General features: G+C 42.2%; 1 protein-coding gene across 1 annotated transcript; it reads right to left on the reverse strand.

Annotated features, from left to right (window-relative positions):
- Positions 1 to 2,859: 2,859 nt before the first annotated feature.
- On the reverse strand, positions 2,860 to 15,720 carry LOC131243205 (pentatricopeptide repeat-containing protein At3g62890-like). Its single transcript, XM_058242374.1, has 2 exons — positions 12,358 to 15,720; positions 2,860 to 3,084 (listed from the first exon to the last, which is right to left on the reverse strand). Exon 1 carries the CDS (start codon positions 15,422 to 15,424, stop codon positions 13,427 to 13,429), a length of 1,998 nt encoding a protein of 665 aa, XP_058098357.1. The 5' UTR covers positions 15,425 to 15,720; the 3' UTR covers positions 2,860 to 3,084; positions 12,358 to 13,426.
- Positions 15,721 to 16,363: the final 643 nt, after the last annotated feature.

Below are 16,363 nucleotides of genomic sequence, written 5' to 3' on the forward strand. Positions count from 1 at the left end.
TAAGTTGGGGAGTGGTTACATTTTGAAAAATAGCTCATTTAACTCCATAAGTAGACATTTTTAGCTCATTTTTAGACTAGTTTATTCTTAAACTTTCCAAGTAATTCACATATTACCTTCTTCTCTTCTCTTTACCATCTCTCTGGGGTAAGCCCTCATGATGAACAATCCATATTGAAGGTGGGACCCCACATGACAAATGGCCCACATCAAAGGTGGGCCCACATAATACACAATCACATTAAAGGTGAGCCCCACATGATGGATGGCCCGCATCAAAGTGTGGCCCCACATGATGGACGATCCACATTAAGCAGGCCCAATCTAATGGATGGTCCACATCAAAAGTGGGACCCACATGATGGATGGTGGGCATTGAATGTGAGACCGCATGATGGAAGGTTGACATTAAAGGTGGGCCCACATGATGAATGGCCCATATTTAAGGTTGTGCCCCACGTGATGGACAATCCATATCAAAGGTAGGACCCATATGATGGATTGTGGACGTCTAATGTGGGACCGAATAATGGATGGTTCAGATCAAAGTGTGGCCCCACATGATGGACTAGCCACATCAAGTGGGGGCCCACATGATAGATGGTCCACAACAAAGGTGGGATCCACATGATGAATGGTGGACATCAAAGGTGGGCCCATGAATGACCCATATTGAACATGGGGCCCACATGATGTATGCTTCACATCAAGGTAGGCCCACATAATGAACAGTTCACATCAAAGATGAGCCCCACAAGATAGATGGCCCGCATCAAAGTGTGGCCTAGCATGATGGAATATCCATTTCAAGTGGGCTCCATTTGATGGGTGGTCCACATCAAAGGTGGGAACCACATGATGGATGATGGTCATTGAAGGTGGGCCCACATGATGAATGGCCCATATCGAAGGTGGGACCCCACAATGAATGGTCCACATCAAGGTGGGCCCACAAAATGGACGGAGTGGGCTTCACATGATAGATGGCCCACATCAAAGTGTGGCCCCTCGTAATGGACAATCCACATTAAGTGGGCCCCACCTAATGGACTGCCCACATCCAAGGTCTTGCATGATGGATGACCCATATCCAAAGTGGGCCCCGTGATGGATGATCCACATAGAAGGCACACCCCACACGATGAATGGTGGATATCAAAAGTGGGCCCCACATGATGGACAATCCACTGCAAAGGTATGACCCACATTATGGACACATCAAATATAAACTCCACGTGATCAGTAATGGATAGTGGACATTAAGGGGCCCCACAAAGGATAATTAGCATTGATGGTGGGCCCCTAAATTATGGACGACCCACTTTAAGTGTTTGGCTCACAAGATGGACAATCTACATTAAAGGTAGGCTCCATATGATGGACGATCCACATCCAATATCCGCCATAATAGATGGCCCAAATGTCTTAAAACATGAAGATTTTATATAGCCATCCAGTCTTTTGCCTTTTGGGGCACAGTCTATCTACGGTGAGATCGACCAAAACAATCATATGGATTGCTCTTATAACTATTGTGACGCCCCGGTCCCTGCTCCAATGTGAGTAGGCATGATGTGGGCGGGGCTAGGTGTCTAGGCAAGCTACTGTGCTGGGCGAGATACTGTTGCAGGTGACTATGGACGGAACTTTATCTCATATCGCTTGAGCATTCGTTCGAAGTACTGGTTATATGTGGAGGCTCTCCCTTAACTGTTGTGACGCGTTTTAAAGCCGTGCGGGGGAGATCCAAAGCGGACAAAATCACAATGGTGGGGCGGGTCATCTCAACTATGCTTCCGTAATCTTTAAAAATGACATCAACCACACCCCTTTCCCCAAAGGAGAAGAAGAAGAAGAAGAAGAAGAAGCTCATATTTAAATATTTTGCCAAACATGCTTATTTCAAATAATAGCTTTTTCAGTTTAGAAAAAGTGAATTTCACCAAACAAGGTTCTTTAAAACAAGAGCTAGAAAAAAAAAAAAAAGCTTATTAGAATAGCTCTTATTGAATTAGAGTAGAAATGCCAAACGAGCACAAATTTTATGTATTTTATGGAATACAAGTATTATATCACCATGGGTCAATGTTACAAAATGACATACGCATGTTGTAGTAATTAAAAATACATCACCTACTACATATTCTCGTGTAATGCAACTTGTACATAGCAATAAAAAATTTATTACCGTTTCCTCTTATCGAAATCACGTTGATCACTGCTTTGGTACCACGGTTGGGCACAAGCAAACAATATGGCAGGTTAAAATTTGGTGATCGTTATGTATCATGCAATGCAATTACACGACCAAATCAGGAAATCGAGTCATGAAAATCAATCACCCGCTCAGATCAACCACGTAATGGGAAGACGAGGCCAATCACTTGCCAGATCCGAAGGTGATGATGGTATGCTGATATATGCGTGACCTCAAGCAAGTACAAGAGTAGGCTCCTCTTCTCTACTTTTCTTTACTGTTATGCACACACACCACTCCCCGAAGGTGGAAAGGAGAGATGGTAGAAGGGAGACGCAGCCTGCTGCCTTGCGTGAGTGGACCCCAGTAGGGTTGCCCCCTCTCAACATTTATTTTTAGTGGTCTTGATTAAAAATTAAAAATTAAAAATAAAGGGGAAAGAAAGAATGAAAAACTTCTCTGTATTGATCCTGTAGCATCATGTGGGCCTGTGACATGATCTCTTCTTCACTGTGGATGTTTGAGTCCACACTGCTAAACTAACAAGATACCAACGGAATCACAAAGCAACGCATGAGGAAGACGTGTTGTTCAAGGGATGGGGATTCCAGAACTCAAAACTTTCCCCAGAATAAAATAAAATAAAAACGCTGGCAAATGCATTAATCAGAACAAAATGCAGATAGAAGGCAAAATAGCCCAAGAACACAATTCTACTGGAGTTGTAATGCATTGATTGCTAGTAGAGACTAGAGAATGAGATTAGAAGGCTAGATATGGTGATAATCCCATTGCGAGTCATACAATTACATGGTAGTAACTTGGGAGTGGGAGGGATTTTCTTGCAGGTGACTCGACTCAACTTGCATCTGAGATCTTCAAATTTCCTTTTAAAAAAATAAATTCTTCATTTGCAAGAGAACAAATTAATGGAAAGTGAAAGTACAGTTCTGCTTAGAATTTAAACATAATAACCAATAAATGATCCCTGTTGATGTCAAGCATTGATAACAACAACAAACATGCATTCAGAAGTTAATCATATCACATTTCTATAATAATGGAAACCAGAAAAAGGAAAAATAAAAAATTAAAAAAAAAATCTTGAATTATGATAAGTTGCAAATCTGAGCTTTTTGTGGAACTAGCAACCCAATGTCAGCATGCCTGTTACAATTTAAGCCACCAGGGAAATGTATATGGTGTTTGGGATTATTATTATTATTATTATTTTCAATATAGGTGTTTGGGATGTTGAATACTTCGTTTCCCATGGAAACCTATCTTTCTCTTGTTTGAGGGGAAAAAATAGTTTATGGATTTCCATTTCCATACTAGTAAAATGTAGATGTCGATGTCTTCCATAAAACCTATTAAACCTGGATTTCCAAGGTTATGAGAGGCACACCTCTCTCTGTTTGACCATTAACTTTTTCAACGTTTAAACCTTTCCATGGAAAACTACACTTCAAAAGAAGACAATATAATTACCATTAGAATCTAGAGTTTTTCATTTCCTGAGGGCTCCATATTGGTTTGCCTCTCGACGTTTGAACACTTAACTATTTCAACCTTTAAACATTTTCTATGGAAAACTGCACTTCAAAAGAAAACAAAAGAATCACCATTAGAATCTACAGTTTTCCATTTCATGAGGATTCCATACCAGTTTTCCACGTCAGCATTATGATCTATATATCAAGACACCCTTTCACCTGGAGGGAACCCATAATCCAGATACAGCCCTGTTTGGTGGAAAGGCAGTAGCTATGGGACCACGAAATCCATCAGTGGAAAGGCTGAAGCTTTGCCCACTTGGGTATTTTCTCATACTCTTCATGGTCATGGAGAAATGAGTTACTGAAAATACAAAACACTCCAGATATTACTGTGATTGAACATGACTCTGCTTCACGGCTTTGGGATCACAACTCATAGGCAGATTGGTCGCAAAAGAAAATTAGAGATTTAAGCAGGGAAAAGCAAGAAAATGTCATCTGCATTTAGCAACCTATGAAGCAAAATGCCATCTACATTTAGCAACCAACGAAGAAAATGCCATCTGCATTTAGCAACCTATAACGGCAATAAGAAAATTTAAACTTAATTGTAGCTGATGAATGTAAGTTCAGCAAATTAAGCTTCACAAGAAACCTTCCATGCAGGTTTCAAAACCTGGACCACTCAATTCAACCCTGCTCGACCATAAGCAACCATGTCAGTGGGATGTGAAGACAGAAAGCTGTTCAAACCAGTTTTTACCACTAACGGTATTAAATGTTGGTTAAACGGTTATTAACTGGTTGTTTAACCAGTTTTAACTAGCAGTTTATAAATTGAATTACATGTTAGATTACAAAGATTGCGACAGCCAAAACCATTTTGAATTGGTTGTGAATTGTGATCACTCACATCCCCTGTTTGTTGTTTGGTCCGGTTCTTAAGAAAGCAAACTAATTTTTCTTCTTCTTCTTTTTTTAATGTCAACGTCAGCCTCAATCAACATTAGTTGGAAGAATAAGCACTCTGGATCAGGGATATATGGTTTGCTACTTGCTATACATATACAGATAAAACTACTACTCAAATGTACCAAAAACAGGGGCAAGCATCAACTATCCTCCACCTACAAACATGAAAGGACCTATTACCATCCACCATTTTCCTAACAAGGCTATATTGGAAGTTTGAAACTAACTGCTCCAGGCAGAAAGGGTCCTTGACTCTTAGAGATTCCGTAGTGCATCCCAGGAAACAACACAAGTTACCATTTTATGCAATTGAGGGATGAATTCCTTCTGCAAACTCTTTTCTCACTAAGTCTGTTGGCATGAGAGAGAGAGGATACAGGTCAGCAAGAATCATTTGTGCCAGAACTCGGTAATCATCCCAACTTCACCAAAGGATCTTAAGAACCAATGCAAAGTCCAACTCCTGAAGGGTGGGCTAAATGCCGTTCCACACTATCAAGGACCATATCCTCAGTTAAAACATAGGTCTTCAAGTCTTTTCTTACTACATCCCCCACATCCTTTTGGGCCTTCTCCTTGCCCTTTTTGGGCCTTCAACTTGAACCGACTCACCCTTTCTAATCGGTGCAGTTCTCGGTCCTCGCCACACAAGGCCAGATCATTTAATTCTGCTTACCCTCATCTTATTACCAATTGTATGACTCCTAAGTTCCCTCGAATGCATTCATTTAACTTATCCTTTCTCCTTTTGCCACTCATTGACCTCAGTATCCTCATTTCAGCTACTCTCATACAATGAACATGCTCCTCAACTACCTAACATTCTATCCCATAAAGCATGGTTGGTCTAATAGCTATCCTTTAAAATTCTCTTCAATTTGGTTGGTTGTAATAATCACATAAAAGCTCCAAAGGCACATCTCCACTTCCCACCCAACTCTAATTATATTAGCAACATCCTTCTCAATCTCCCCACTCTTATTAATTGCTTATCTAAGATTCCAAAAACAGCCATTTTTGAGTACTTCATGGTCAGCTTCTCAACACCGATCATATCAGATGCTTCCCCAAGCAAGTTAAATCTACATAACAAAAAATCACAACTGCAGGCCTTGCCTGGAAGACACTGATGGGATTAGTTGTGGGGGCAAATGAATAGGCTTCCCAATTTAACGCAAGATCACAAAAGCAAGAGAAAGGGTGAAATGGGAGTTACCATACCACTGAATCAGAAGCACCTAGAGCAACATACGATCCTTCAAAATTTGGCTATCAGTGTCTGGTGCTTAGATAAGGATAAAGATAAGGGATCCCCCTTTCCCAAGACTTTTTTGAAAACTAGACCCACAAGTAATTTGGAATTTAGAGCAAATCATGCCAATAGGCGTATAGCCTAAATTGTGATACTACTGGAAAGGATTTTAAAATGAACACATCAAATTGGAAATGATGCCTATTGGACAAGTCTCACAAATTGGGATTCAGAGGATCTGCCATACACAATCCTGTAATTGTACTTGGATAACAAAGAAGCTCCCTTAGCAAATATCAACATAAAGAAGCAGCAGGCTGGATGCAACCACTTTTTTTTTTTTTTCTTTACCTGTGAAATATGCCATAAAAATCCATTTCCAGCCCTTACCACAAAGCCATCATTCCTGACCTCCAGAAGATGAAAGAACAATCAACTCAATCATGACTCACAAGCTTTCTCCACATAAAGCATGCTGATCATTCACTCAGAATCCATATTTTCCACCCAGCAATGGCCAAATTGGCAGATACAGGATCATAGCTCTAGTGTCCACTAAAAATGTCAACGTGAGATGGGAAAAAGGTTACACTCCACAGTCAGACTAGTTCTCTCTCAGAAAATATTCTTAAACTCACTAAATCCTCATGCTTCTATCTCATTCAATTAAAAGAATAAGCATTCCAAGAACCTTGGAAATAGGCGCATTCGCTCCACAGTCAGGCTAGTTCTCTTGCTCGGAAAAAAAAATAAATCTACTCACTAAATCCTCACGCTTCTAATTCATTGGATTAAAAGAATAAGCATTCCAAGAAGCATCTAGCCTTGTCTCATGCAATCTCCACAGAAATGGGGCCTCCAACTGAGCAATCAATTTCAGAGGCAACTGAAATCATTAAAATAATTTGCCCATATTTATCTTAGTTTCTCAAAACATGAACATAAGCGACAGAAGATTTGGAAAGTCAAAGCAACTATTTCAAAATGTTGAAACATATAAAAGGATGGGAGGGAGCAGGAGCACAAATTCAAAGTGGGAGCAGCAAGAAGGTAGAAGATTCCTGCAACTTTCTTCACTAATGCTGTGGGGAAAATCTTGATAAGTATTGTTAAATAAATATTGAAAATAGCTTTTCTTCATTATTGCTGCCTATGTACAGTTATACTTCAATCTAGAGATGCAGCGTAATGGCACTTTTGTATCAAATACAGAAATATTCAATTTAGAGTGCCATTTCTGAAGCACAAGTGGTATTGTACTTGGCCGGCCAAGATCTCAAAGTGCTTACATTGTAATTTGAAAATACTTCTACTTTTGTTAATACTACTACACGGTAGAGAGATTGATGCCCCAATAATTATAAGATTGATGCCCCAATAACAAAATTAGCCAATTGAAGCAACCAAATCGACTGAAAAGTCCAGGAAAACGATCAAATGGTAGTGGGTCTATTGGTATATTCAATATATTGGCATAGCTTTGACCAATATGTCAAAATAAGAAATCACATCTCCTGAATATTTCAAGAAAGCCATCATGCACACAAACCAAAGCCTACATTGACTAAAAATATTTTGAAGGAGGTAATATCCGTTAAGCACCGACCCCTAAAGTAGCGGCAACATTAGTTACTGTCATTGAATATGTAAAGCCTATACACAGTTACACACAATATAATAATAAAAATAAAAATCTAACGGAAGCTAACAAATTGAGCTCAGTCCCCCTGAATTGGGATGGGGAGATCCACACTCAACATAAAAGCAAGGGTCCCATATTCATAAGATGAAATTTCAAGACAGTAGGGAAACAGCTAAAACAGACCACTCAAAGACTTCAGCAAGCACAGAGTGCACATCCATATGTAATTATGTATAGAGATGTTGCAAACAACCGCAAATCATTGGAAACTGCGACTCTACAAGCGTTACAATAATATATTTTCCACTTCCACTGCATGTAGAAAGTGGAAATTCAGTGTCCAACTGCCTTGTAAGCAACAGAGTAAAGAGGTTTCAAGTTGTATGCTAGGAATTATTTGCTTTGGTTGCATATGTGATATGTCACTTTGTTGATGTAGACTGCCAATATAAACCAACTGGAATGGAAATGAAGGCGAGAGATGGATTAATGTGATCCTAAGGTACCCATCAGCTGAAAGCTAGACGCAACTGACCAATCTTTAAGGTTAGAAATCCTCTAACATCTAATTTCTGAAATTGAAAAATAGAAATGATGCCAGTCTGCAACTGCAGAAACCACAAAAGAGCAACAGAGACAAGAAAGGAAGGGATGAAGCATCCTCTCTTGCACACCCAAGTGCACTATTTTTGCTTATCCTCAGCAGAACTTCTTAACGAAAAGTATGCCAGAATTTCCCCATAGCCAGAAACATTTGTTAGAATGATTAGAGATGCAAGGATGTGACAGCTAGAGGCTCCATTTTTCGCATGGAATTGTATTTTGCCATCGCAGGAGGCTCTTGTTGTTCTCAATGCGTATAGAAGAAAAATGGGCAAGAAAGGGAGTACAGAAAGCATCTTCCAAAGTTTCATTAGAAGCCAGATGTCACAGCCCAAGTGGTTCCCCAAGCAAGCATAGACTGTTGGAAGCTCGTCTCACATTCCCATCATGAATGAGTCAGCCTTCCCCAAGTGCACATCCCACATGCTAAGCACCAAAGTTCACTAGAATGCAAGAAAGACATAAGAGATAAGGAAGAACACCTTGTATCACACTAAAGCACTCGTAGATCAGAGAACTCTAGAACCTACAAATGTATGGCTACGATTGTTTCATATGGCACTCATCCAACAGCCAAGGATTCTCTGAAACCTTTTTTAGGATATTCCACATTTCTCTACACAAGACACCACTAGAGTTCTCTACAAACTTCTAGAGATCTGTACACAACTCTAGAACTTTCTATAGTTTCTCTACAACTTTCCACGCATTTATACTCTATTCTAGATTCCCTACACTTGTGTACAAAAGCTCTCCAATGTACAAGATGAGTATACATCTGGCCAAGCGCATGACTTAGGCCCATGAGAATGATCAGTCATGATATTCTTCCCTACCTGTTGCATCGACGCCCTCATCAATCACTTGTTGATGAGGCTACACGTTGGATACTCGAACTGTCAAGTCGCATTGTCTTGTCATTGTCGTCTTAAATTAGTTCCAAGGCTGAGATCATCCCATCATTGGCCTTTCCTTTACACCATCAGCATTATGCATGGATGCCCCTCATCCATGATGCTCATCACTCCAAAGTGGGACATGGGAACCGCCTTCGCCTAGTACATGAAGTTCATGCCCAATAATACCTTGAAATCATCCAAAATGGCAGAGAGAATTGTCTTGCTGACCCACCCACCAACGTGTAGCTCCACATCCTTGGCCACACTCTAAATGGGTTGGATTTTGAGTTGACCGCCTTGATCAGGTCACATTCTCCACCAATGTGAGACCCAACCACTTTGCCACCTCTTTGGAGATGAATTTATGAGTTGCCCCCATATCCACCAAAGTCGAAGTAGATGCACCATTGATATGCGCATCCACATACATCAACAATCATCCAAGTGACTTGCCCTCCTTCACCACTTGTCCCTGCAAAGCTCCCAAGTAACAAACTCTCAGCCCTTCGTCCTGCTCAACTTGGACTGAGCCCAAAGGCTTCTTGCGCAGGCAATCCTTTGCCCGATGTCACCATCACAAATGAAGCAATTCCAACTCTTCTCTTGGCTCTTGGGCTTATCATCCGTAATGTTGACTTGCATCGACCCAATGCATTTTTCCTCACTATCCTCATCCTTCTTCTCCTCTAGCTTACCTGCAAGGGTGTTGGGCGCATATTTGCTCAGGCATTCTCTTGCCATGTGTGACCTGTTGCAGATGAAGCACTTCACTCTCATCACATTTCTCTACACAAGACACCACTAGAGTTCTCTACAAACTTCTCTCTACAAACTTCTAGAGATCTGTACACAACTCTAGAACTTTCTATAGTTTCTCTACAACTTTCCACGCATTTATACTCTATTCAAGATTCCCTACACTTGTGTACAAAAGTTCTCCAATGTACAAGATGAGTATACATCTGGCCAAGCGCATGACTTAGGCCCATGAGAATGATCAGTCATGATATTCTTCCCCACCTGTTGCATCGACGCCCTCATCAATCACTTGTTGATGAGGCTACACGTTGGATACTCGAACTGTCAAGTCGCATTGTCTTGTCATTGTCGTCTTAATTTAGTTCCAAGGCTGAGATCATCCCATCATTGGCCTTTACGCCATCAGTATTATGCATGGATGCCCCTCATCCATGATGCTCATCACTCCAAAGTGGGACATGGGAACCGCCTTCGCCTAGTACATGAAGTTCATCCCCAATATTACCTTGAAATCATCCAAAATGGCAGAGAGATTTGTCTTGCTGACCCACCCACCAACGTGTAGCTCCACATCCTTGGCCACACTCTAAGTGGGTTGGATTTTGAGTTGGCTGCCTTGATCAGGTCACATTCTCCACCAATGTGAGACCCAACCACTTTGCCACCTCTTTGGAGATGAATTTACGAGTTGCCCCCATATCCACCAAAGTCGAAGTAGATGCACCATTGATATGCGCATCCACATACATCAACAATCATCCAAGTGACTTGCCCTCCTTCACCACTTGTCCCTGCAAAGCTCCCAAGTAACAAACTCTCAGCCCTTTGTCCTGCTCAACTTGGACTGAGCCCAAAGGCTTCTTACGCAGGCAATCCTTTGCCCAATGTCACCATCACAAATGAAGCAATTCCAACTCTTCTCTTGGCTCTTGGGCTTATCATCCGTAATGCTGACTTGCATCGACCTAATGCATTGTTCCTCACTATCCTCATCCTTCTTCTCCTCTAGCTTACCTGCAAGGGTGGTGGGCGCATATTTGCTCAGGCATTCTCTTGCCATGTGTGACCTGTTGCAGATGAAGCACTTCACTCTCATGGCTTGGACATGTCCCCTCTATCCTTATCATCCTTCATGTCCCCAACACCTTTGCCATCTTTGCCACCTGATGGCTTGCTCAACCCACCCTAGTGGTAGTAGGCCCCTCGTTCTCCCTCGCATTTTCCATGAGCATCCCTTGATGGTGATCTTGACCTAGAAGATTCTCCGCTCGTGAACTCAATCAGGCTCTTCATTATTGTCATTGCTGAAGCTAGGTCTTGCACACCCTGTTGTTGTAGTTTCTGTTGGACCCAATGTTGCAACCTGTTCATGAAGTTGAAGAGGAGTCCCTTCTTGAGCATGTCAGGAATCTCAAGCATGAGTATAGAGAATTCCTTAGGGCATGTTTGGATAACGAATTGCGATTGTAATGAATTGTAAAAGTGCGATGATTACAAACTACAATACCGGGCTCTTAGTCAACAGGTAATTTGACCGAGAATTCTCGTGTTTGTTTGGATAGCCATGGTAAAAGTGCAACGATGATACTTTTACATTACTGAGATGTCAAATCAACAAGAAATGTACAACGATTCTTGCATTTATACAGGAGATTTCTACTACAATGTATTGTAAATTTGTAATGATTACAAATTTCTTAGTCCGTCTCCTATTACCTCTACATTTGACTATCGAATTACACGTTGAATTATGTGTTTGAAAAAATTACACGTCGAATCATGTGTTTAAAAAATATCGTAAAAAATTTGAATCCACACTCATGCACTTTAGGCAAGATCTCTACTTGATGGGATTACGAGTTGCTAAGCTAGTACTCACACACTTTAAATGGGATTCTTTGTTTGTCATGGCCTTTATGGTGTCATGTTAGGAGTTACTGAATTGAGTCAGCAATTAGGCACCTTAGGCAAGACATGCGTATTGTAGACTCAACATGTGCCTAATAATGTCTACTTTGTAATGTATGTGAGTAACAGAGCATTAAGTTAGACTCCACTCCCTAACCAATTTACCTACGGATACTTGATTCGATTTAATGATTGCATTATGCAAGTATGCTAGTCTCATACGTGACCCTTGTGCCTTCATTTACCTACCTTTGTGTATTGAAGGATGAGATTATGTTGCTGCTTTAGTATATAGTACGATTTTCATAATTAATTTAATTGGAGAATTAATACCAAGCGGATTAGTCGATTTTGAATTGTGTAGTTGCGTGAAAAAGACCTCTTGGAAGCGACACTAAGTTCTTAGGAGCATGATTATGCACTTTGAGACTTATCTTATCCACACCAACATTATCAAATTTTGTGGGATGATAATTTACAAACAATTTCACGAAATTATATATATGTAAATAATTTATTTTTTAAAAACTTTAAAAAACATTTGCAAAAGGATTTATATTTTAAATTTGATAAGAATAAAAGTACATAGGCTAACAGAACAATCCTAAATCAAGGGTCATTCTAACCCGGTGTGGTCATGAGTGTCTAGGGCAAGCATTTGATAGCTTAGGAGGTTGTGCGCTAGGTGGTCAATTAGCGTACGAACATCTATGTATAAAGACACTGGAATCTCAGTTGGTCCCAATTTCTTGATTCGTACTCTTTATATGTGATCTCAATCAATCTTGTCGGAGCAAGCCTTATGGTAGTATATTCTCCACTATAAGGTTGAGTGGGAGATTTAAACACGTGTGCATGTGTTGGGAGGGGGCAACCCCTAGTGGGCCCACTGCACATACAACAAGCTGCCACCCCGTTTCACCGTTTCTCCCCTCCAACCCTCTCCCTTCCACTGCCAAAAGCTCCATTACCTCTCCTGTTCTCTTATTTATGGATAGGGAGAGGAGAGAGAGAGAAGAGAGGGGAGAGGAAAGATCAGGAAGAGAGAGGACAGAGAAAAATGAGTGCATGCGTGCCTGATATGCGTGCCCATAGTGGCGAAGAGTAGCGAATAAAAGGAGGGCCCGCTCTTATGCTTGCTTGAGGTCGGGTGTATTGGCATATACCATCATTGTCGTTGGATCAAGTGAATTGGCTCATCTTTCCCTTGTGTAGTTGATTTAAGCAGATCGCTGATTTCCATATTTTGGCTCTCCGATTTGGTCATGTAATTGCTGCTTGATCCTTAATTAACCTGCCATGCAATCTGCTTGCACCCAACATTCTCGCAGTTCGGTCTTAATTTATCTTGCATGTGCTGCCTAATATTTGCAGTTATTGTGATTTCGAGGCCAACTTGCTTAGGCAAACATTGTTAATGCAGTGATCCATGGCATTTTCCATAAAGAGTTCATCATGTTCTCTGCATCTAACTTCTGTTTTCTCCTTCTCCTATTGCACAACCGGTTAGTCAATGGATGTCTCAGTCTAGGCTCATGCTTCTTCACAAGTAAACCTGTCTTTTCACCATTGCTGCTTCAGAACGATACATACCCTTAACTACCCTTTCCTTTTGGGCACTTCAAGGTTCCTGAACTACTGTTTTCTAGCTCAAACCTTTCTTCCAACAGATGCAAAATGGGGCTGCTCTTATCTTTACCAGTACTCATTACAAGAACAGATGCCATCTTTGAAATGGTGGAAGCGGTTGCGATCTCTGACAATGATATCTCGTTCATAAACGTTAGAAATGAGTTTTAAGGCTGTGTGGCAATCACAGCACACACGTAGATTCTTCACCACACGAATGGGTTTCCCTGCGCTTGTTTTCAAAAGCCCAAAGGCAACAGCCAGCTTCTCGCTGTGGACTGAAAGGTTCTGAGCTTTCTCCTCTTCATCCAAATCAAACAACACGACAGAAGTATCCGGCATGTAACCCACCAAATGCAGTCTCTCTGAAATTTCTTCCAGTTTAGCATAGATTTCCTGGGTTTGGGGATGGGTCTTATCACCCACAATGAACTCATGAACTGTGCTGTCCACCTCTATTGAACTGCACCCTGGAGTTTTCTCTATACCTCTCAATTTCATCAAGTTCCGGACTCTGATAACTTCCCTCCATCGCCCCGAGCAAGCATACATATTTGAAAGTAGCACATAGTAGCCAGGATTTAGAGGCTCCAAATCCACTAGTTTCTCGAGCACCATTTCTCCTAGCTGGAAATCATTGCAACTCCGGCAAGCACTGAGCAGTGACCCCAAGATCACTGAATTGGGTTCAATTGGCATGTTATCTATAAGCTCTAGAGCTTCGCCCAAGAGTTGGGCGCGCCCCAGAACATCCACCATACATCCGTAATGCTCAATCTTGGGCTGTATCTGATAAACCTCAAGCATCCTTCTAAAGTAAGCCCATGCTGAATCAACGAATCCGGCATGCCCACAAGCGCTCAGAAGCCCCACGAATGTTATATCATCAGGCACCACTCCCTCGCTCTCCATCTCTGCGAACAGCTCGATGGCTTCTTTCGCCCGGCCATGTATTGCCATTCCGGAAATCATCGTGTTCCAGGACACCACAGTTCGCTCCTTCATACCCTTGAACACGGCCATCGCCTTGTCGATGCTGCCGCACTTTGCATACATGTCCATCAGTGCATTACATACGGCGTTGTTGCTACTCAATCTGTTCTTGTCTGCATAGACGTGAAGCCATTCACCCAATTCCAGAGCACCTAACTGAGTACAAGCTGGAAGTACTGCAACCATGGTGATCTTGTCAGGTGTCACTCCAGCGAATTGCATCTGCCGGAAGACCTCCAATGCATCAGCAGGTCTTGAATCCTGAGCATACCCTGCAATCATCGCATTCCACGTGGGCAGAGTCTTCACAGGCATTCCCTCGAACAACATGCCTGCGACATCACACTCACCTATCCTCGCATACCCACAAACCATAACATTCCAAGACTGCTCATCCCTGTCAGGCATTGCATCAAATAGATTCCAAGCGCTTTCGACGTCACCCCGCTTCGTGTAGCCAGCAATCATGGCATTCCATGTAGCTGTAGTTTTGTGCAGCATCCTATCAAACACGCTCCTAGCATTCTCAATGTTCCCTCCAGCTGCATACATGTGAAGCAATGCCGTGTGAATATGCACGTCCGAATTCGGTATGCCAAAGACGATGGTCTGAGCGTGGATGGCAGGACCGAGGCGGAGCATCATGGGAGTAGTGGCGGAAGCGTTGATGAGGAAGGTGAAGGTGTAGTTGTTGGGCAGGATGCCGTTTTCCCGCATGCGGTTGTAGAGGGAGAAGGAATGCATGGGATCGCTGCTACTACTTGCATGGCTTCTGATCATGGTGTTCCACATGAAGATGGTGGTGGCGTCTTCTTGAAGTTGTTGTTCGAAGACAAGAGCAGCATAAGATGAGTGGTTGCCGTGGAGCGCCGAGATGAGCCATACAAAGAGCTCTTGCCGCTGGTGGTGGTGAAGGAGGCCGCTGTTCCGGAGAATGGAGGCATGGATTTGTTTGGCCTGCTTGATGGACGTGCAGGATTGCAGGGGAGTAGTGAGGAGGAGGAAGGGAGGGTGAGGATGAGAAGAGTGGTTTGGTGGGCCTTGATGCAGAGGAAGCGCCAATAATGCCATTTTGAGAATTGGTTGCTCTCTCGTTGTGGTTTTTCAAGGGGGAGAGAGAGAGAGAGAGAGAGAGAGATGGTTGAACACAATTCTCCCTCTCTGCAATCTCTCGCTCTCCCTCTCTGCAATCTCTCTCCGTCTGCAACGACCGCCCTCCGTCTCTGCAATCTCTCTTTGTCTGCAACGACCGCCCTCCCTCTCTGCAATCTCTCTCTGTCTGCAATGACCACCCTCCCTCTCTGCAATCTCTGTCTGCAATGACCTCCCTCCCTCTCTGCAATCTCTCTGTCTGCAACGACCGCCCTCCCTCTACTCCTCCCCAAAACGGTTGGGTTTGATCGCAATGTTTCCTTTTCTGCTTTGAAAACGGGAGTGGATGAGGTGTTACTCGTACGCATGCTCACCTGTGCACCTGTGCACGTGCGATCCTTTCTACACGTATTATGAGACTCTAATCCGAACGGTTCGTGTAATGAAAAATCCCATTAAACTCCCGGGGACTAATTTTCACCCTGATCTAAAACTCCAGTGAGCCATAGAAAAGTGATATGAAAATCAAGGGAGAAACTGTTTTATTTTTCCATGGCCACGAAAGTTTTGGATCAATGTAAAAGTTCGACCCCGTGGGTTTCATGGGATGTTTCATCAGATTTTAGACTAACAAAACGTATTATGAGTTCTCAAAAAGTTCTCACAAGAACTTATGCCAAGTGCGCGGCTGAGCATTTTGATGGTAGGGGATTGCGTACCGAGTAAACTCTGTGCGATCCCCCGTGATTTATGTATTTGATCCACCCCGTCTATCCATTTTAATAGTAAACTCTGTGGATGGTTTAAAGTAAGACATGTCCACTGGTATATATACAATAGTACAATGTACACTCATTAGATGACTGGTTTGTTTGATGGAGGTAACCTTTATTCATGATCCAGTCATAGTGCACCAGA

The sequence above is a fragment of the Magnolia sinica genome, chromosome 4 (assembly GCF_029962835.1).
Source record: "Magnolia sinica isolate HGM2019 chromosome 4, MsV1, whole genome shotgun sequence".
Taxonomy (NCBI): Eukaryota; Viridiplantae; Streptophyta; class Magnoliopsida; order Magnoliales; family Magnoliaceae; genus Magnolia; species Magnolia sinica.

Excerpts from the sequence above, each read along its gene's own strand:
- LOC131243205 (XM_058242374.1), bottom strand. The coding sequence starts at position 15,424 with ATGGCATTATTGGCGCTTCCTCTGCATCAAGGCCCACCAAACCACTCT.